Source organism: Aphelocoma coerulescens, assembly GCF_041296385.1.
Source record: "Aphelocoma coerulescens isolate FSJ_1873_10779 chromosome Z unlocalized genomic scaffold, UR_Acoe_1.0 ChrZ, whole genome shotgun sequence".
Classification (NCBI taxonomy): Eukaryota; Metazoa; Chordata; class Aves; order Passeriformes; family Corvidae; genus Aphelocoma; species Aphelocoma coerulescens.
In genome coordinates, this window is record NW_027184085.1 from 22,570,020 (window position 1) to 22,591,960 (window position 21,941).

At 37.2% G+C, this 21,941-nt stretch overlaps 1 protein-coding gene across 2 annotated transcripts in view; it reads left to right on the forward strand.

Moving 5' to 3' along the window:
• HOMER1 (homer scaffold protein 1) overlaps positions 1-21,941 on the forward strand; it is a 97,116-nt gene that overhangs the window by 58,556 nt on the left and 16,619 nt on the right. For both annotated transcript variants that reach the window (XM_069002362.1, XM_069002361.1), the window contains exon 6: positions 14,173-14,329. In XM_069002362.1, the coding sequence (XP_068858463.1) occupies positions 14,173-14,329 (157 nt within the window). The remainder of the gene's footprint in view (positions 1-14,172; positions 14,330-21,941) is intronic.

Here is a 21,941-nt window from a genome sequence, read left to right on the forward strand (position 1 = left end):
AATTAATTACTATACTTGAAACAGTGTAGAACTTCCAAGCAGAGAATAAATGGAACTTCATCCTTTAACAGCTCATGGATGTTAAAGAATCAATTTAGTCCATGGATTTTTATATTCCTTTTAGAATTTGCTGTATTACTCCCTTCCTATCTGCCCTTTCTCCTTGAAGAAGAGATAACACTCTGAAAACAGAAAGGGATGGCTAGCACCATCCTCTGCAAGTATTTAGGCTTAAGAGCCAGTCTTTCATTTTTTTCCTGATGTCATTTATGAGAATACTATTAGATATGTGAATGGGCAATTTACATTACATCTGTCCTGAGTTACAAGATGCCAAGCATCTTAAGTCATGAAACATTTCCAGTTTGAGTCTCAGTGAAATGTTAACTGTGGATTCCCCTGAAACATACTACATGGATTCTTTCATCCATGGGCTTTGCCATTTATAAAGTGCCTAGATGGTGTTAATGAAGCCCATATGGACTTCAAATGAGCTAATTTTAGTCAATTAGATACCTTAATACTAGAGGATTAACATGAAAAGTTAAAAGCAATGAGAGCTGGCAAGAGTTGTTTACGTTATTAATTTTTTCTTGTCGAAGGTATGAGGTAGAAGTGCTGCTATACCAAATTCTGCTTGAGATAAGAGGAGGCAGAAACGGTGTGTGAGTTCAGGAGATGGCTGCAGCTCCTGTTCCTTTGCTACCTTTCTGATGCCAGTGTAAATCTTCAGAATTGACAACTGTACCTTGAGCTGGTACAGGCTCCTCCAGCAGTCACACAGAATGGAGGATTGGATAGAGTTGCATGAACACTTCTGTCCCCCAAAACATTTTTCATTCACAGGCACATGTATCTTAGGAGCTAACTTTGTTGTGCCTGCTGACTTTACTAGTTCAGAGCCAACATGCAGTTGTCTGTGTGGTGCAAAGAAATCGTGTTGATGAAGCCACTTGTTGGTTTTAGATATTTATTGATAGGATTCAGTCAAATGGATTACCTCTGCCCACTTCTTGAAAGAATGCATATATAAAAGCTAAAGTTTAACAAAGCAGAGAAAAGCAGTTTCGAAAACTCTTTTTATTAAGAGTACTAACATAGTGTATCTTTAAAAAGGAATATCTCATATTTAAATGAATCACTTATACAAAAAATTGCTTTCATCAAAGTTCTTTTTTCTAGAATTTATCTGGAATTCATAAAATGTTTATATATGTGTGTGTAGATATATGTATGTATGAATAGAAGATGTATATATTCTTTGAGGGATCATTTTGCATCCCTGCATGACCAATGGACCGAGGACCAGAAGATCTTAATTCTTACATGAAGTTAAAAGCTTAGTTTCAAGTCCAAGACAAAAGATTCATGCTGTTTTACTTATATGACACTCTGTAAGTGTCTTGGATTTGTCAGATGAATTAAGATTGCTGAAGATTTTTCCCTTATTTGGTGATAGGTTAAGGTAATAATTCCCTCGGAGGATGTTGAGGCCTGGTTTCTCTGGTGGAGAACCAGCAAATTCTGCCACATCCATGTGACAATGAGGTCACAAAATAACACCTGAGGGGCTTCCATAGTGCCTGATGCCTTTCCTCCTAGATAGGCACCTGACTGGTGCATGAAGTGCCATATTGGGATACTTAACCTTTCTTAGCTTTTAAACATCCAAACCAGCTGAAGATAGGTCTCATCCACTAAACCCTCTTTCCCAGGTACAGCCTTTATCTGTACCTCCTGGCAGTGTTGCAATCCACAGTTTTGCTTTCTGTTTTCTACGGAGGCAACACAGTGTCATATTCCCTGGGATTGCGGTCACCCTACCATGGCTCCCTGATGGACTGTTTCAATTACTCTCCCTACTCTCCAGGTGAAGGTTCCTGTCTAGACAGTGTAAGCCACAAGAAGACTAGAGTAAAAGCTCAGTGATTAAGTAAACATCCAAAGCAGCTTTCTTCTAAGCCATTTCAGGATGTCTCTAAATGTGCAAACAGCATTCAGTCTGCACCTGAACAAGTTTTTTGATTGAACGTAATTGTGTCATGTTGATTTTCTGTCACACTGTAGTAGGCAGACCCCTTGAAGTGGGACTTCTATGGTGTCAGTGTTGTTCTGGCAGACATGGGTAGAGGTTAGGGGCGGGCAGACATAAACACAACTATTTTGTGTGTCAAAAGACGTACTTAATGTATTCTCTTTTTGAGGTTAAGAGTATTTCAGTGTGTCAAAAGACGTACTTAATGTATTCTCTTTTTGAGGTTAAGAGTATTTCACACCAAACAGCCATCAAGTTTTGTCTGTAATGAATTGAGTTGGTACAAATCAGCAATGAACTAGAATATGAGAGAGTTTTTTAATCAGCTCTTAAGCCATTTCACAAATGAAGCTAGAGCTGTGCGAGGGTGCTGAAATAAAATGTCTGGAATGTCCAGAACTCTGGTTTCTCAAGTACACAATAATAAAGCATTATGAGTGGTCCACATCTTGTGATTAGCTTCGATTGTACAGTTGTTGCCCTTGCAGATTTTACTCCATGGCATTGTGATGTAATGATGTTCTGTGTTTCTGATATGAAATGCAGAGGGTTTTGTTTCTAAATTAGAGTAGTGGAAACCATTCTTCTGGGAGACTGCAATCCCACAGGTAATTAAGAAGCAATTTTCTTCAAATAACATGGCTCAGACAAAAAAACCCAACCCAAACCAAAACCCTGAAAGTGAATTGACTGAATTCTGCTAAGTTATCTAACTCTAAAAGGAAGTTTGCCAAAGGAAGAAAAATAGAAGTTTTTTTTCCCTTCACTATAACGCAAGTAGATAGAAAAAACCAGGATTTTGTCTGGAGCCAAAAGCATGTAGTCAGTACATTCAGATCAATTTTGCCTGAATTTTAAGAAAATAGCCAAAATAGTTTCCTATGTTCATGAAGTGTGATCTGACTGATCACTGTGTGTGACTGCAAGTTACCTGTTCACTTTATTTAGGAAATACTTCGAATTGTAAAACTAATGTAATTACATGACAACACCAATCGTGTAGCACCTACCTCCTATACTCTCCAGAGGTTTTAGTATTCTGGTTTAATTATTCTTTCACACTTTAGGAATCATTTGTGCTGGGCTTATGATCAGCATAGTGGGAGGCTGAAGAAAGCTGTCTTTTAAACATCTTTTTGTTTGCCCTACCCTTTCCCTAGTCAGAGGCCTTACCAGGGAAAGTGAAATAGAGCTTGCAATACTAGAAAACAAACATGCTGAAATGTGGCACATAGGCACAGCCTCATGAGAGGGTGAAAATTCAATCTCTGCTCTGCTGTCTGTGAATTCACAACTAGCAAAACTCATGTGCAACTTCATTCTTTCCCTTTTGGGTTGGGATGAGTTAAGTAAGATGGGACGAGGAAAGAAGAGGGGAACCAAGCTTTGTATTCTTCTTTGGAACCATTATATCAATTAAGTATTGAATTGGAAAGAACAGATCTATAAATTATCTTATTTTAACTTCCAGCTGAATTCTTGAGCCAAATTGTCTGCATTATTCCAAAAAGAATATGAAGGAAATCTAAAACCACTTCGTCTAGACTGAGTAAATAAGACCTATTAACTACCAGTTAGTTAAAGAAGGTGCAATATTTGTCTTTTCTTTTAAAATGGGATTTTTTACAATTAGGGAGAGAAACTTACATAGGGACTGCTTCCTCTGAGTGTTAACCTGTAGTTAATGAGAAAAGTATCTGTATCAGCAACTTCCCATGTATTAAATTGAATCTTTTATTTCATCAATTTAATTTGGTTTTAGTAAATTTGACTCTAGGATCAACATAGTGCAAGCAATATAGTCTCTTCTTGGATTCAGATTTGGTTTAAACAAGGAAAATGTAATACGTCCATTCTCTTCAAGAACTGGAATGGAAAAAAATATGACTTGCAGTATCCGCATGTGTTACAACTCACTTGTGAATTGTTTTATTCAAACATATACAGTCAATAAATATTTTACTGTGATCATATCATGTGACTTACTGCTTGTTCTTCAGAGTACTTGTGAGAGTTCCATAGATGGTTTAGTTTGGACTTTATATATAGGTTATTGACTCTTAAGTAATTGCATGGCTACCACAGGAGATAAATGAAACTTAATTAAATTTTCTATGCTTCCATGTAGCTTCAGTTCCCTTAATGGAATAAGCTTATTTTGTTGTCAGCATGTAAACTGACAGTTCATTTCCGGCACTACCTGTGCGATTAATGCATGTCCTTGTATTTACTGGGATAAGCAAACTGGCAATTGTAATGCAAAAATGAATCGCACCAGTAGTTATTATTTGATATGGTAAGATAACCTAATGTACTATCTGGTGGAGGCCCAGTTGTCATAATTCAGAATCTTTATGCAATTGCCCAGTGACATAGAGCTATTTCTGTAGGTCATTCTATAAAAATGCCTTTCTGTTGTTAGTAGTGGAGTTGTGAGGCCCTGCAGCTGTATTGAGTCTTCTGCTGAGGTCAGTGATTGCTATGAAAGTAAGATGGTAACCAGCACTAAAGGGTCTTAGAGGCTGAGCTGTCCCATTGTATCAATAAGAGAAGGTTCAGCTAAGAACTAAAATAGGCATTTGTAAATCTTTCACATTGAACCACTTGTAACAGCTTCTCCAAGTTCAGCAGAGGCACAACACGCTCCAGTTACAGCTGTGACAGCACCTATAAATGCAGGCAAAGGCTGTGCTGAGGATCTCCACTACTTTTGTGAGGTTTATGTCTGACTTACAGGCTTGGGAGAAGTCTCTTTAGCCAGGTCACTGCTATGCATGTGGCTGTTGTTGCCCAACAAGTAGCTCTTACTGTCTTCACTCTGTTGTTGCAGAGCTGAAAATCTATGCTGAGCCCCATAGAATTGACCTGTAGCTGCCACAGCCTCTTGAGCCACATCTACACAGTTAAATAAAATGTGCCTTGGCACTGAGGTCTGTGGGCTGAACAGTTTCCTCATGTTCCCTCTTCTGTGCCCATTCAGTGTCCTTGCAGGTGTAAGACACAGTTACTGTGTTTTGTATAGCATCTTTTTCCAGTCCAACATACCTGCAGTGAACTGAGGGCTTCATTGCCACCCACTTGAGTGGTATTCTCCTGCACAAAAACACTGATCAACACTTTCAGGAGTGTTTCGGATGGAAATAGAAGGGTTACAGATCCCATAAGGCCTCAGAAGACTCTGAAGATGGAAGGGTGCTAAACCTTACTATGGGCAAACTGTGCTTAGAATCTCCTCAGCCAGGTATCACTGAGCAAGGCAGTTTGCAGAGAGTGCAAACTCCCCAGTCCATACAGCCTTTGGGAGCTCAGGGCTTTTGGCCCTGTTTTACTAAGTGGAGGAGGTGGTCATGGTGAAAGAAGTTGTTCCTTTTCCTTATTACCACAGCATTTTTGTGGCAAAGCTAGGTAAGTTTTTCAAACTCACTGAGGTGTAATTGAGAGCACGGTTCAGTGAAACTGTTAAAATCTGAATAGAACTTAATAAAAGACAACCCAGATAAGAGATGTATAGGGAAGTCGAATACTCTGTTACATTGCTGACAGAGTGCAAATTGAATCAATGCACACCCAAATTGTTATTATTAGTACAATTTTTGAAAGAAACTTGGTGTTTTGCCTAGCCAGGGGCCTAACAGAATTAATCCATACTAATTCAGAGTGTGAATTTGCAGTTAAATGCTTTAAATTCTTCTGTGTACAGGTGAGTTCCACAATGAAAATGTCCATAATTCAAATCATTTTAGTGTCAGGGTTATCATGTCCTAGTATCTGACTTGCCGATAGCCACATCATCTAATTGATTTCTTAAAGTGATTAAGTGCCATAAATGCCAGAGTAAATTTTACTTTCTTTGTGGCCAAATACCTAGTCCTTTCAGAAAATAAGATGTAAGTTCCTAAATAATTTTGGTTGCTTTTAAAAATGTAATTTTTTTGGAATATTTGAAGTATTCAGCACCATAGGAACAGCAAGGAATTATGCCTAATGTTCAGTGCACTAAAAAAAAATTATTTGGTATCTGTTGTACACCACAGATCTGAGAGTAAACTACTTCCAACTATAACAATATGCTATTTCAATAAGGGAACAAGGACAATTTCTTTTTTTAATTTTTCAGAATATGTGATAATTGTTAGGTCAATAAGGCTTTAACGATTACTGCAAAAAAGCTAGAAATTAATTAGCCATGCTTGTGCTTTCAGAGGGCTAAAAGTTATAAGAAAGAGTTAGTGTCCTTTGTTTATACTCTGTGCCTTCATGAAGAGAACAAATTCTGTTTACTTTATAAAATTTAATGACTAAGATAAAAATGAGATCCTTTTTAAAAGTATAAAATTAAAAGTTGAGCCTCTTCAGAGAGAACAAGGGTTTTGTTCAGGTTAAATACAGGTTTTTTGCTTTGTGATATAGTGTACAAAATCACGCTTAAAACTGTGCTGAACAGCGTAATTTAAATAAGAAACAGGGTTTAAATGTTACCTGTAAACACATCCAGAGTACATTAGCATGCAATATGAGAAATGTTGTAATGTCATTATTTCATGTGAAGAAGAGTGACTCTTCCCTTTGTCCCTCCCTTTAACTTGGGTCAGGACTGGGACCTAAGTCCTTCAGGGATATAGATCATTGCTGAAGTATTAATTCTTTGTTAATACCCAATCTTCTACATCCCATGAAGTGTCTTTCAAGAGTTCCTCTGTTCTGCTGACTCTTAGTGTTTCAATAAGCAGTGAACACGTGCTTAGCCATTTTTAACTCTGGTTCTGTTGCCCTTTGCAGGCATACCATGCTGAGTTACTAGAGGTAGTATTTACGTGAAAATTCCCATTCTTAAAAAGAATTTCGTATCCAGTCTACTCCTCGGTGATAGATTCCCATATTGAAGGCAGACTGTGTTATGGTGGTTTCTACAGCCCCGTGATGAATAAAGGCTGTATTACAACATACAGAGCATGGCTTTAAGTGGTGGATCTAATTATGGTATGGCCACCCATTTTCATTGCATAGTTGTCTGCTCTATAGTGTATCATTACTCAGCTTCTTTTGTCATTTTCATCCATTAAGTCCACAAAGATGTTGATCCTTTCCCAGTGAGCTGATAAGGCACAGTACAAGAGCTGCCTAAGAGCAGTACTGCCTGTAACAGAGCTGGAAAGGCGAGTCTTCTCCTGTCCATGGGCTGCATGGATACTCTGGGTAACTGAGAGTCCAGTCAAGAGGTTGGTCAAGCTGAAAGGCTAAATGGAAGTGAAAGCTCACATGTGAAATCGAGGAAGAAATCTGTTATATCTCCTTATATTGTAGCTGCACAAATTTGCAGAAAAATCTTCTGCATTTGCCTTCTACATTGACATAAAAATTGGGAGCTCGAGCATATTGTAGCTCCAAGTTGAACAAAGGTGTATGCAGAACAAAATAATGTATCCTGGAGTGGGATAAACCTTCAATATTTGTACAGAATGATAGACTCCCAGACACATAATGCTCTCACCTGCTGATTGCTCATTTAATCCATTCAGCTGCCTTTCCTGCTTTCCAGCAGGGTGGCTTTGATACCCTTTGATACCTCACCTAAAGTACAATGTGCTTCAAGGGCCTCCTTCGTCTCTTTTGCTATGAGCTGATTCGCAACCATGTTTCTCTGGTTTTGTGCTGATGTAACTCCACTGAGATCATGTAGATATTCCTTATCCCAAAGGGAAGAACAAATCTTTCATGCTCTGTTAATGTTCCTCCTTCTCTCCCCGGGGGACCTATCCTCCTTTGCTAAAAATTCTTTTGAATACTCTAATTAAGGATAAAGATCTCTTTGAATATTAATTAGTTTTTCATTGGCCTCATTCAAAATATTTAACTCAAGGCAATTTCCTGGTAATTATCTCTGGATTATAATTTTGAGAAGATTTACTCTTTTTTAATAAATTCCAGTTTATCAAGTAAGACTTCCTTTTGTATGTGTCCAGTTAATCACAACTACATGTAAGACAGTGAGTGAGCAGTGGCTGTGAAGAGGCAATTGTTTTGTGTCTTAAGTTTTCTTCTTAAAAAATCTCTTGTTCTTACTGTAGCTTTCCCTTTTGCTGTTCTTTAATTATTTAACTGGGTGACTGTGCCGCATGCACATAAATTCAGAGTTGGGCCCCTACAAGGAGACAGCTCTGTAGGGAGACAAAAATGGCAGAACAACTCAAACCCTTTCTTTCTTGCCTCTTCCTGGAGTGGTGAGATAGAACCTGGTCTACTCCACAGCTCCTTCAACTTCTGGCTTATTACAGGGCTCCTCCTCTTCTATAATTTAATGGAAGATGAAACTCCCTTCTGTTCCCTATTGCTCTTAATATTCAAGAGAGAGGGAGAGATTTCCATTTCATTACCGAGGGCTCATGGTGCTTTAGACCAGCAAGAACACGAACTCCCCAAACCCATCACGTTTAAATCCTTTCTGTCATGAAGTTTTACACATTTGATAGATGGCCACAGAAGATGCTTTTTGAAATCTCCAAAAAGGGATGTAATTCCCAAATTGCTTGTTTAAATTTCCTCTAAATCAGGACATAAGCTCAGGAGCTTGAGTCTCATTTTCAGCATGACTGAGAGGAGGTTTTTTGTGAGCTTTTAGGAATGCCTTGAGGGATGCTGCAATCCCTCACTGTGCCAGCAGAGTTAACACTTCCATCAAATGAGGCAGACACATAATTTCAATGCAGGCAATAGCAAGCATAGCCTGTTGCAGAGATCTCACCCTTCCAGCCTTCAGCATTAACTGAAGCTTATTTGATATGGAGGATTTTGTGAGGACCTTTTGCAGGATTCCTTTCCAAATGCACACGGGAGTTTCACATAAACCCAAACACTTGCCTTACACTTCCAAGGACAAGAAGCGGTGCTATGTGTTCGCTGGATCTCTCAGATACGACTGCAACAGAACCAAATGGTTCTCAATGCCCCTGTGCTTTGTTGAGCATGAAGAGCTGCTCTGTAAGGCTCACCAGCATGGCTGTCAGAAGGGGTCATTTCTTGCTGCCAGCACAGCTGATGCATTGTTGCCAGCTGGTTGACATACTACTCCCTCTGCTTGATAATGCTCACTCCACCAGACTCTTGGGCTGCTTCCAACGCGTGCCACTATTTATGATCTGGGCAGCTGCTACCAGGACTCTGCTCTTTTAATATTTATCAAGTCTTATGAATTTAGTTACTATACCAGAATCCACATTTTATGTTGAAAGTACCCCATTCTTCCTTGGATAAATTCCTCTTCACATCTGCTGTCCCAAGACAGGGCTGCTCGCCACACACCTGCAGTGCAGATCGCAGTGACACCTGAAGAAAATAATTTACCCGCTCTTGAATAACAGTAGTTTCTTGAAACTATGACTATGCTATAGAATAAATTTTAAACTAACTAATTTTATGCAATGAATGCAATATTAACCCCCCGAAATATTAATAAAGCAGAATTCTTTGCACATTTTATTGCTATAAATCTGAAATAAACCTTAAACCATGTTTCACAGTGTTGGTACTGCATTCGACTAAGCAAACAGTGAATAAGCAATAATGATTCAAAAAGCAGAAACATAATTTGAAATGCTTTTGTTTCTTTGTTTCATGAAGGCATTTCTCAAAATAACTCCATTCTGAATGCAATTCATCAATGTGTGCTTATCCCTCCTTCCCTTCGCAAGCCTTCTCCAACTGGCTAAATGTGGTGACTGGAGCTTTTCGGATTAATTTTCCTTAAGTGACCTACTTTGCAGAGAAAGATAATCATGCATTTATAGCCTCTGGCACACTATTCAGGTCACAGATGGACAGATACCAAAGCTATTCCTCAGTGACTTACTAGGCTTATAACTAATCCCCAGTGAGAAAGGAGATTGGCCTGATGTTAATTGGTCAGAATGCCTAAATGTATGGAAGGAAGATCATTGACTCCTACTTCAATTTTCAGAGAGTATCACAGTTAGGCTGTGTGGTACCAGCTAGCAGTTTTTCTATGTGTTTTCTGAAAGTGATTGAACTACTGGATGTCACAGATGTTAAATATTTGATTTTGAATCCTTTGCCTTGACAGTGGGCCACATTGTGGTGTTCGGACTGTGGACACATCTGATGTTATGCATATACCAGACACCATGGTGAAAACCAAGGATTGGAGATTCAGGAGAGTTTTGACCTTTTGCTTACTAAAGGGTGTTTGAGATCCCATGAAGACTTGTCATTGCCCTAACCTCTACTAGGAAAGCTTTTTTTTTTTTTTTTTTTTTTTTTTTTTTTGGTATTAGCATGATAGTTGAGCAAATAAAACTCATATTTTGCTATTATCCTTTAGAGGATCCTTTTCTCTTGTATTTGGCACCAATGGGATTTATGCAGAACAACTTGTCCTTGTTTTTTCAGATGTTCTGAAGTTTCACAAGGGAAATGACCAGGCTTTATTCTCTATTAGGGTATTTTTAAAATTTTGGTGTAGTTTTTCATGCTGAAAAACAGGCAACAAGCCTAAATGTTAAGGATGTTTCTTTTTTTGAAGGACTGTCTTGAAACTTTGGACTTGTCAGGCAGTCAGAGATGTTAATTCTGACAGGTTTCAAGAAATAAGTGTTAAAATTATGACACTGCCAGCAAAGGGAGGGATGGCTTTCAGAAGTAAACAAAACATGTATGCAGGTTGAATTCTTGCACCACAGGATTGCAAGTGTGTATGACTGTGTGTTCCCCAGTGTCTATATACAGCTTTGCACCACAGTGCAGAGCTGGAAAAGTGCTCCGGTAGAAATTACACTGTTTGGATCAGTGTGATCGCTGAGTAAGTGTTCATATTTCAAGTGCTTTGTAGAGCACATTGTCTCAGAACACATGAGGGATGATTCAGATTAGGTTTAGATATTTACAACTGTTAAGACAACCTGTCAGGGCTGTGTATGTATTTTCTGTGACAGAATCTAATGCAGTGAGGGCAAAATCAATTCCTTTCAGACAGGAATTAAGTAAAAGGTTTTAGAGAGAAAGAGTATGTGCAGGTCTCCTGTACCTCTCCCAAAGGACTGTAGTGCACCTCTTCCACTGTCAAAATTCTGGTCATGTGCTTTAGCAGTTTCTGGGACTCCTTTGGACTTTCCATGTGTCCATCTTCTGGATCTGTGTGTTCCCTTTCACAGGGGTTAGCCACAGCATCTCCTCCTCCGAGGGAGAATTTCATTGTATCTGAATCATATGTTTCCCAGTGTTTCCTCAACAGGTAAGGAAGGGTTGGTAAATTTGAACCAATGTAGCTCTACACATACAGGCTTCAATGCAGATACTCTCAGTCTAACCTAAGAACAGCCTGCTGTAAGTGTGTTTTTATCTGGTTCTAACATAATTAATCTAAGTCCAGTTTTAACCACACTAATCCACAGAACATAATTTAATTATATTCTTTGTTGTTTTTATTTTCCTTTTTTTTTAAATCTCAAGAAAGTATTTGAGAAAAGAAAGTCAGAACAGTCAGGACTGGTTGTGGGCTATTTTAATAAAATTTTGATTTTATGAAACAAAAAAATCCACACCTTTGAGACTGTGTTTCCCAGTATGATATCCATTAAGAGAAAAAAGGGTAAGTCTAAATAGTTAGGAAGTCATTGTATATTACCAGATAGAGAACTAGACTAGTTTAAGTAATATGTTTCATAAAATGTTCCATTTTATGGAACTGTAGTAGAATCTGTAGAAGATACAGTAAGAATTATTCGTAGAAAAAAACCCAGGATATGCTACAAACAAGTCACACCTGCATTACAACAGGAACGTTCCTACCCACTATGTTGATTGCTTAGGGAAAAAGAATACAGTTGAGAAATAAAACTGATGCATTCCTGTTGAGAATAACCAATTGAAAAATAACCAGATCCAAAGAAACCTTACAGCTTTTGAACTAGGGTAACCATAGCAGTAATAGAAAATACATGCTTCATATTTCATACTGACATTCCATTATACAAGGAATAACCTAAAAGCTCCTGGCTATTTTCTTGGGACGCACTGTAGTAGGGGCACCAGACAAAGGTGAAAATGATACACACCACAAATCACCCTCACATTATTACTCATCACTACCTGAGGGTCTGACTTCTGGGTTCTTTGTGGATTAGAAGGGTATCATTGTGGATATACGCATTATTAGATTAAAGAAAAATCCTTTCACTTCTTTAGGATAATAAATGATCAAACAGTTCTCAGCCCTTGACTGTCTCAGATACAGCTGTGTTACATCAGTTTGTGTGCATGTATCTTCTGAGGGCAAAGATGAGTAGTAAGGCACATTTTGTAAGCGAGTATCAGTGTCACATATTAACTATTTGCTAGTAGCTAGTAGTTGCCCGTAGTCCTGCAGGACTGCTAAATGGAACACACTTGCATCAAACTACTGGATTGGATATTTTTTTTTGTCAGATCAGAACATTCATTGTGAAGGAAGTATGAATATAATAACTACAACTAGATATTTTGAGCATTCTTTTAATACAATTTGTTGATCTCCTGGGCTACTGTAAGTGAAACTTAAATCTGATTAGAGGAACAGAAGAGTACACATGGTTACAGAAATTTATGCTTATCTTCTTGGATATGTGAGTCTGTGTTCCCTAGTGAAGTAGGATCATCATTATTTTAGCTTAGTCCTTTAAGATCTGAAATTTCCAGTAGTGAACTTCTAATTAGTTTTATCACTGAATTCTAGAGCATGTTCCTCTTCTGGAGGAACGTGTGTTCCTGTTCAAGGGGACAAAGTACCATTTGGAAGGAAATGCTGGAGCACAGAAGAATCAGTTACAATATTTTAGTGACACAGTATACATGGTCTGAATACGTAATGAATGTTCCCTTGTGGGTTTATTTTGAACACCTAAGGAGCATTTATAGGAATCATAATGTTTTTAAAATATGCTTTCTTGGGATGGACTTTGCATATGCAGGAAGTGGAAGAAAGAAACTAAGTGGACAAAATGATGGCAGAATATTTCAATATACAGGTGTACAAAGTTCAGATAAATCTATAAACTTACATGCAAAATCATAATGAATTATAATTAATTTAATAATAATAACATATATATTTAAATATATATAATCATATTATAATAATTCTTCATACAATATCACTTTGGTCAGAGTTATAGATCTTTGGTTTTCAATTATGCCTTTAATAGTGAGCTAATTAGACAAAATGAATTCTTTTCTGTTTGTATTGTCCATGTAGGTATACACCTCACATGCTGTTGGCATTATATGAGTACACTTTAATGAGCTGTTTGCATCTAATGCATATAATGCATTCACCTGATGCATCTCAGATACTTTTCCCTTGCATACTGAATGTAAAGATATGGTCTGTAGATTACAGCAAACTAATTACCTGTGAAAATTAAAGTCCTGTGTTTGCTAAGAGAACAACTAAATTGTAAGCAGGAATTTTCCTCTATAAGATACTTCAGTAAACCTCAACATCAGCTTCCACTTTGAAATAAAGCAGTAGTATATCCATCCTACTTGATCTCTACTCTATTTGCTGATATTTGTGAGGAAAAATATATTAACAGTATTATGAAATTCAAGATCTTTGCATTTGCAATAACAAGTTAAATATGGTATTTAATAAAGAAAGTGTATTTCAGGGATGGAAGACTTACATTAAGACAACAAGGCTGTACTTCCAAAGCACTTGATTTGCTCTCATTAATCAAGTTAATGACAAATATTTTCCTACAATATATTTAACAAAGTAGTTAGATTAAGAAAGCACTTTCATTCAATATGCATATTTCAAGAGTGACTAATTGTATACATATTCTCGAATTGCATGCTGTTACTTTTGGGAAGCTGACATAGATTTCATAAACTTTATTATTTTATTTATAAATATACCCTGTTGAACTGCAAAGGTAGATGTTGTTTTCCAATAAGGCAATACCCATATTTTCTTAATTTATAGTTTTGATGATTTGAGCATTTGGACTCTCATTTTGTTATTCAGTCATGTAATTTTTTTTTTAGTAATTCTCTTTTTGCTGGATATTAAATAATTTCATAAGACTTTTAAAAAGCATAAAGGAAGAGATTTGGGGGTTCTGACCATTCTCATTCTGTCTGTGCAGTTCGACAATCAGCAAGCATTGGGAGGCAGAACTGGCCACGCTCAAGGGTAATAACGCCAAGCTCACAGCAGCCCTGCTGGAGTCCACTGCCAATGTGAAACAATGGAAACAGCAACTTGCTGCATATCAGGAGGAAGCAGAACGTCTTCATAAGCGGGTAAGTCAAGGCAAATGGCCAGGATCCGTGAGGTGAAAGTTCTGGTGACTGTATTCTCTCATTTTCAAGTAAAGCAGGTTTACTGTTGCAGCTTTAGGTTAATCTTTGAGACAGAAATTAATGATTTCTTTAAAGCATTTCCTCCAGTTGGAAATTATTTGCTTAATAGGAGTTCTTTTTCTGCAAAGGTTATTTTTGCAAGAAGTTATCAAACATTATGACATGTTTGGCAGCTTTCACTCTTCATTTGATGCCCCCACATCTGTTTCATTACATTCTCCATAGCGTTGAAGTCTAGTCCCTTTTGCATTTAAGCCCTCAGAAACTTGACATCAAATCTATAAGTTCAAGAAACCTCATTGTAGTATCCTCATATAACAAAGATAAAAAGCTTACTCTCCTCCTTGAACACGAAGGACCCTGAGCAACACAAACACAACTGAAAGCCAAGGACATTATATGCAAGTTGAGATCTGCAACTATTTCTATACAGAAGGGACCGGGTCCTGTTCCCTTCCTAACAAATTTTGCAGAGGTCATTTGGCAAACCAGAAGTTAGTTCACAGTGGGGGAAGGAAGGACAATGCTTGAGGAAAGGAATAAAACAAGCAAAGTTGAAGGCTAAGTTATGAAAACAAGTATTCAATATCTAATTTCTCTTCTCTTTGCACACATAACTCTCTATATTGTATAATCTGTCAACCTTTATCCATGTGAATTTGTCATAGCTTAGGGCACATTTCTCTGCAAAGTGAAGGCATGAGTAACGTGTGAAGGAAGGATGTCTTTGATGAAGCTTTATCACTTTTGTTAAAAAAATTAGCTTAGAAAAATATCAAGGAGATGTACTTAACACTGGAGTGGTACTATTAACAAGGGCATGTAGTGATAGAACAAGGGGAGTGGCTTCAAACTGAAAGGTGGTAGATTCGGATTACATGTTCGGAAGAAATTCTTTACTGTGAGGATGATGAGGCACAGGAACAGGTTGCCCTGAGAAGCTGTGGCTGCTCCATCCCTGGAAGTGTCTAAGGCCAGGTTGGATGGGGCTGGAACAACCTGGTCTAGGTGGCCCTGCCCGTGGCAGGGGAGGTTGGAACAAGATGATCTTTAAGGTCTATTCCAACCGAGGCAATTTCTATGATTCTGTGATACTCATTTAAGAAAAAAATGCAGTAAAACCAAAATAAACCACTGCAATTTTATGCATGTAAACAGGCTTCATGAATATGTTGAAAAAGAAGGGTTAATATTGCAGACCTATCAATTTGGTTTTATATGCTGTACTGACCTATAGAAAATAAGGTATGGCAATTACAGCTAGCCAAATCCTGCCAAATCCATCTTTCAGACCTTTGCTGGACTTGTCTAACTGGAGGGTGTTTAGGTAGTCCCAAGAATAATTCTGTATTACTCATCTGAGTAATATGGGCCAACTGAATTTCTCACACCTCGTCTGAGGTGTGAGAAATTCAGTTGGCTATGCCTAACCAGGATATGTGAAGAGAAACAAGAATACCTTGAAGCTTAAGAAACCTAGGGAAATGGCAAGTTGCTGAGGATGTCCTATACCTACCTAGACTGACTTGCAGACAACACTCCTCAAGTCCCAGGCAAAGGATTTGATAGGAAAAAACAACAATTTCCAATGGACTGTGACTGTGTGTGCCATAGATGACTGGACAAAGCACATGAAATGTAATTAAGACTGGTGCTTTTTGCAAAGTGCTTTCAGTTCAAGAAATTGGCAGTTGCTGACAAAACTTTGCTTTAGAAATGTTCCAGTCAAGCAGAAGCTTGTCATGTGTGTTTGTACAGAGGGAGACTGTCACTTTTTCTGTCATCTCATTTAAGCTTCTCATTCGGAAAAGTGGGAGTTGTAGCCTGTGCTCCAGGCTTGTGAATATATGATAACAGCCACTGTTGATAAAATTATTTAAATTACAGCCTTGTATGAAAATTACTACAGTACAAATGTTCAGGGGAATTTGAACACTAGATAGGCTTTAATGTGAAGAACTCATTTGTAAAATATGGACATAATAAGGTAGCATTCTTCCTAATAAAATGTACTAACAGCTTGTGCTGCAAAGCTGACACAATACAATCCTTACCTAAGAAAGAAAAGTAACGTACAACAACAGCAGCTGTGTTTGCCCTGGGAGAATCAACCAGACAAGACAGGCAAAGATCCCCCCCCAGGCAAAGATCCCCCCCCCTTTTTTTTTTCTTTATGTTACTCCCACTCTTGGTCAAATCTTATTTAAAACCTGCTATTGGAAAATAAAATCAATGCAAATAAAATTAATGAATATAGGCGTTTTTAGCATGTCATTTTGCTTTTATATGATACCACATTTAAGAGTAGTGATCAAGTCTTTGAGGCTACATTCATTAATAGCTGATGATTTTCATAACTTTTTCTCAGCAAATTTCCTGCAATTATTTTGTATTTCGGAGAAAACACAAAATCTATAGCAGGGTATAATCTACACTGTGCTCTTTTGATCACTGTTTACATGTCTTTATTAAATGATTCTGTAATCTGTGACCTCAGGGTTGCTTGATATCTCACAAAGAATATAGGAATGTGCCGTGCCTACCTCTCTCTGGGAATGCCAGTAAATTACAACAGGGTAGTTCATTGGGAGTACTGCCCTCTGTTGGAATTGCTTTTAGAAAAATGTAAACTTGGCCAACCCAATAAATTGAAACGTCTAGGCAAAAAAACGCATATAGTATTAAAAAAAATTTAAATCTCAATCTGTTACCATACAGTGCAGTGCAATAAAAGAACTCTTCTAACCTGGCTGATCTTTCAAATTAAATTAGTGCCTCACTTCAAAAAGAAACTGCAAGTCAGATGCTGCTTCTTTCTTACACAGATAAAAATGTGCTGTTGAAATGGCAGATATGGAGACTGTTGGTTACAGTACATGTGGTAGCAAGAAGTGTTCAGTCCCTGTCTTTTGCCATCTTTCTGTGCAGTTTATCTGTTCAGTATCAACCAGTAGCTGCAGTTGATCCAAAAAATGCTCCCCAAACTGGAATTCATCTCACCTGAGATTATGTGTAAGTTACATATCAAGTCTATATTACGTCCTGCCTTAGAAGGCAAGGGTAGCCCAGGTTCTTGGTAATAAATTCCTTGGGGCAGATTAGACTGAAACGACACTGAATAGTCAGTGTCTGTAAATATATATATAGTTTGTTTTAGAACAATTTGGTTGGGAAGGAAAACAGCTATGTAGCCATTTTAGTTGTTATTATCTGTAGTAACATAGCAATATCAAAGTATAAAAATAGCACTTTAAAAATGTGTAAGGAAAAAGAGAAAAAAAGGGCAAACATAGAAAGATTTGTAGTCAGTTCCCCCCCTGTTGGATCCAGAAATGAGACTTGGTACAATTTTGATATCTGTTACTTGCAGTGAAGATTTTGGTCCATCGAGGATGGGGAAAGCCCACAGAACTCAAAGATTTCATGAGTTTTATATGCTCAGATTCAGGTGAGAACGCCCAGTACCTCCCCTGGGGTGGAGAGGTTTACACTGGATGGTGTAGTAGTGTGAGTCACTAGATACTTCAGGAGTCTTTAATGGTCTGAGTGTTACAGCTGCCTATTATGCCAATGCAGTTTAGTTCAGTATGACCCATTATGGCCCATCGGCGAAGATGAGCCTCTTCAGGCACATGTGAATGTCCCTGATACTTCCCCGGCAGCCCTCTGCACCTGGGTGGGAATTTGCACATCGTGAAGTACCCCCTGAATGTCTGAGACTTTAGCATTCCAGTATTACTTGTGGATATATTCTTCTCCCCAGATGTGGGATGATTGGACAACAGCACCCCTTTATCCTACCTCAAATTCCAGTCACAGTCCAAACTCCAGTTAGTAGATGTATTTGGGAAGGGGTGGGCTTCAGTGATCACAGATGAACAGCTGCTTCTCTGCAGTTTGCTATAGTGTGCAAAAGCCCTCCAGTGATTTTAGCAATGTTTACCCACTAACAGTTTCAGTCTCTTACAGTCTAAGATAGTCAACTTTTTTTCTAGTAGTTCTTGTATAGACAAAAGCATGAAGAGTAAGTGTCCCACTCTGAAGAAAATTGTCTAAGGTTACTTGTCTAAGTGGTTGTCTTTATGTATAGGGTAGACATATAGACAGTCCTATATGCATATTTCTAGTCAGAGGAAATGAACTTCATCCCTATTTCATAGAATCACAGAATAATTTAGCATGAAAAGGAATTTTGGACGTTATCTGATCAATCCTCCACTGAAATTAGGGCCAGCTTTGAAGCTGTGAATCATGTCTCAAAACATGAAGTTCCCACAGCCAATCTGGGCAGCCCATTCCAAATGGCACCGTTGACCACCAACAGACCACCTTTGCCAAATTATTTTTCCTAATATATGATTGAAATTTGCCATGCTGCAACTTGTATATGTTGTCAGTTCAGAAATAAAATGGGACCATGTTTTTAGAAAAATGAATACAATAGGTGATTTAAAGGAGAAATAAACATTTGGAAATTAGTTTTCATGCTTAGTTGTAATGTAGTTGTTTCATGAAGAACTGATTGTCATGACATCTTGCCCACTGGAGAATGTGTGTAAATATTATATGCATTGGGGGCTATGCTCACTTACAAGATCATAGTCTTGTATAACATAGACCAGCCTCCAAAATCAAGACTGATACTGCCAATATCAGCTGATATATTTAGCTCAATTTAATAATGTATGATAATGTGGTGGTTTATACATAATGTAATTGTGGTATTCACTACTTACATGCTTTACGTTTATGTACAAGTTTTGGTGCCCTGGGCATCTGTCTGCAAGGTACAGCAAACTCTATCCTTTATCAAATTTTAGGGGTATGTGGGAATGTAATGGATATTGATTAGCACTCTTTGCATTACTATTTCTATTTTTAGTTTCTTCTTTCTAAAAATTGCCATACAATTAGTGTTGTTACATAAATACTTTCTGCTTTATATTAAAAAGAATTATTGTGAATACTGTCTTACTAGTTGACTTCTTATAATACTTTTTCTACAGTATGAAATTCATCATGTTTTATTTATAACCATCCTTTTATTTTACATTATATCTCATTCATTTATCTTCTATTTTTTTCATTCACTGTGGTAAACAGGGTCTTTTGTCTGGTGCAGTATTTGTTGTAATCTTTGATTTTGAAGTACTTTTAAGTTAATTTAAACCAACACTTTTTACTCTGTAATTGTTTTCAAATTTGACGAGAAGAGATTTTTTGAGTATCACAGTTTGCTACTTCAAAATACAGAAGCAAAGCTAAAATGCCACTTTCTTTGATTTTGATTGCATTTTTGAAATTAATTTCACTTATTTTTTGCCATCTCTGAATAAGTGCAAGGTTTACTCATCTATCATTTCAGTTTTTCATGTTAACCTGCTTTTGTTTGCTTTATTTGAAGCCTTTATCTTCTTTCTTCCATTTGTTCTCTGCCTTAATAATGTCTAGAGCTGAGATAAAACAGAATACACATTCAGTGTGGCTGAGTGAAACATACTAAGCAAATCAAAGTTTTGTGCTTTCTCCTGATATACTCTAAGCTTAATTCAGAAATACCATACTTTGATATTTTGTCAGACAGTTTATTTTTCAGAAGTTTGCTAAATGGGGTATGGGTTTTTCCTCTCAAATACAAAGACATAATTCTAGGAAAATATGATGCCCGGTCACGAGCTTAACTTGGAGCTCTCAGCCTTCTCTAATCTGCTCAGAAAAAACAAAAAATTTCCCTTAAATGGGGCTGGTGAGCACTCCTACACACCTTGCATAGCTTTTTGACATCAAAAGGGATTCATGAGTTTAGAACAGCTCAGTAACAGAAAGAAAAACTGTGAAGTAAGCTACTTCAGACAAATAGAATAGCATTGGCCCTAACATTAATCCTGATACCACAAAGAGGAAAGGATTGAATGATGATATAAATTATGGAAAGTAACCCAAAGTTCTGTCTTTGTCATGTTAAAAAAGAAAATGATTACTTTTTTTCATGCACGCTATCTGCTAAAGTAAATCATCCTATGACACTGGGCAATAGCACAAAGTAATAACACCAGTGCATAATAATAAGAGCTGCAGTCCTTGAAGATCATTCATCTTCAGGAAAAGAAACCTAAGATAAAAAGAGATGAAGGGAAGTGATCAAGCTCCTGGGCATTCATGAAAGAACAGAGAAGTAAACTCTTGAATTCTAGCTTGTTATTTTACCAGAATTTCCCAGAAAATAAGATAAAATTAGGCTATTGTGTTCTGTCTCTTTCATTCAATGAATGAAATAAGTGTGAGATATCTTACATAGTTATTAAAACCACCTGACAAATAATGGCCCATGTTTTTACTACTGTTAAAAGAATTTTAAAATGGATATTAAAAAATTGCATGAGCATACCGAAATAAAACCATGTTCATTTTATTGGATGGTTTCTGTGTCACTAAAAGAAAATGACAGTCTGTAAAAGTACTTGTTAAAGTTCACAAGAGGTACGGAATGCTGTATAAACCATCTGTTCAGATTATCTATAGAAAATCTTTGCAGACCCTTGAGAAGTCACCTCCACATTTCCATCAGCTGCATTAATACTTGAATAGCCAAAACTAAATTTTGGACATGCAAATGTCATGTGATGAAGTTGCCTGCTGAATTGGAGCCCATATCATGGACTTCATATTTGCTGAGAAGTCTTATTAGCAGCCCTGTGACTACTGTATAGAACTGTTTGGTTTTATATGCCCAAGGAAGAACATTATCTAAGAGCAAAAATATGAAGGAAGAAGACAGAAAGCATGATAACAAGAAATTTATGAATGGATTCTAATCCAAAAAATTAGTGGTAATGCACCTTTTTTTATGTGATGTCTGTCTCTTGTCATTCTCTCTTTAAGGCTGTGTCCCTCCTATTGAACAATTTAAATTTAGCTTTGAATAATTTTTGAATAAGTTAGGTTTGATTGATTAAAGAAAAAAGTTAACCAAGTATCCTCTTCTTCTTAAGATGCTGTAATTACCATGTGGTTAGATAGCAGCTTTGTACTTTCTGTTTACAACGAAAATAGGTTCTTTGCATGGCATTAGGGGATACGAGAGGAAAAAAATACAAGCATTTTATTTCAGACAATATGTTGGGTTTTTTCCTCACATTTTTGCCCCCAGAATATCCATTTCAGCTATCATAAGTGCTGTATTATTTTTGAAATGGTATGTGTTGTCAGTCTTCAGATTATCAGAGCATTTCTTAGGAGAAGAATTCTGAAATCCAGCACATAGTTTAATCTCCTTTTGTGTGCGTGATTCCTACCTAATACAGATAATCCACCTAGCATTTACAGAGATTCAACCCTTGGTTGATAATTACACTTTACTAAAAAGATGGTTTCTTTTCAGTCAGAGCAGCTGTATCAGGTTATGTTCCTTGAATCAAAATGTGAATTTGCCTAAATCCATGGTGAATTGAAATCTTTTTGGTCTTTTTCAGTTTGCCTTAATTTATTTTTAGAGTAGATTTGCATTTAGGACACAAGACTGTTTTGTTAGGGTTTTTTTTTTTTTCTAGGA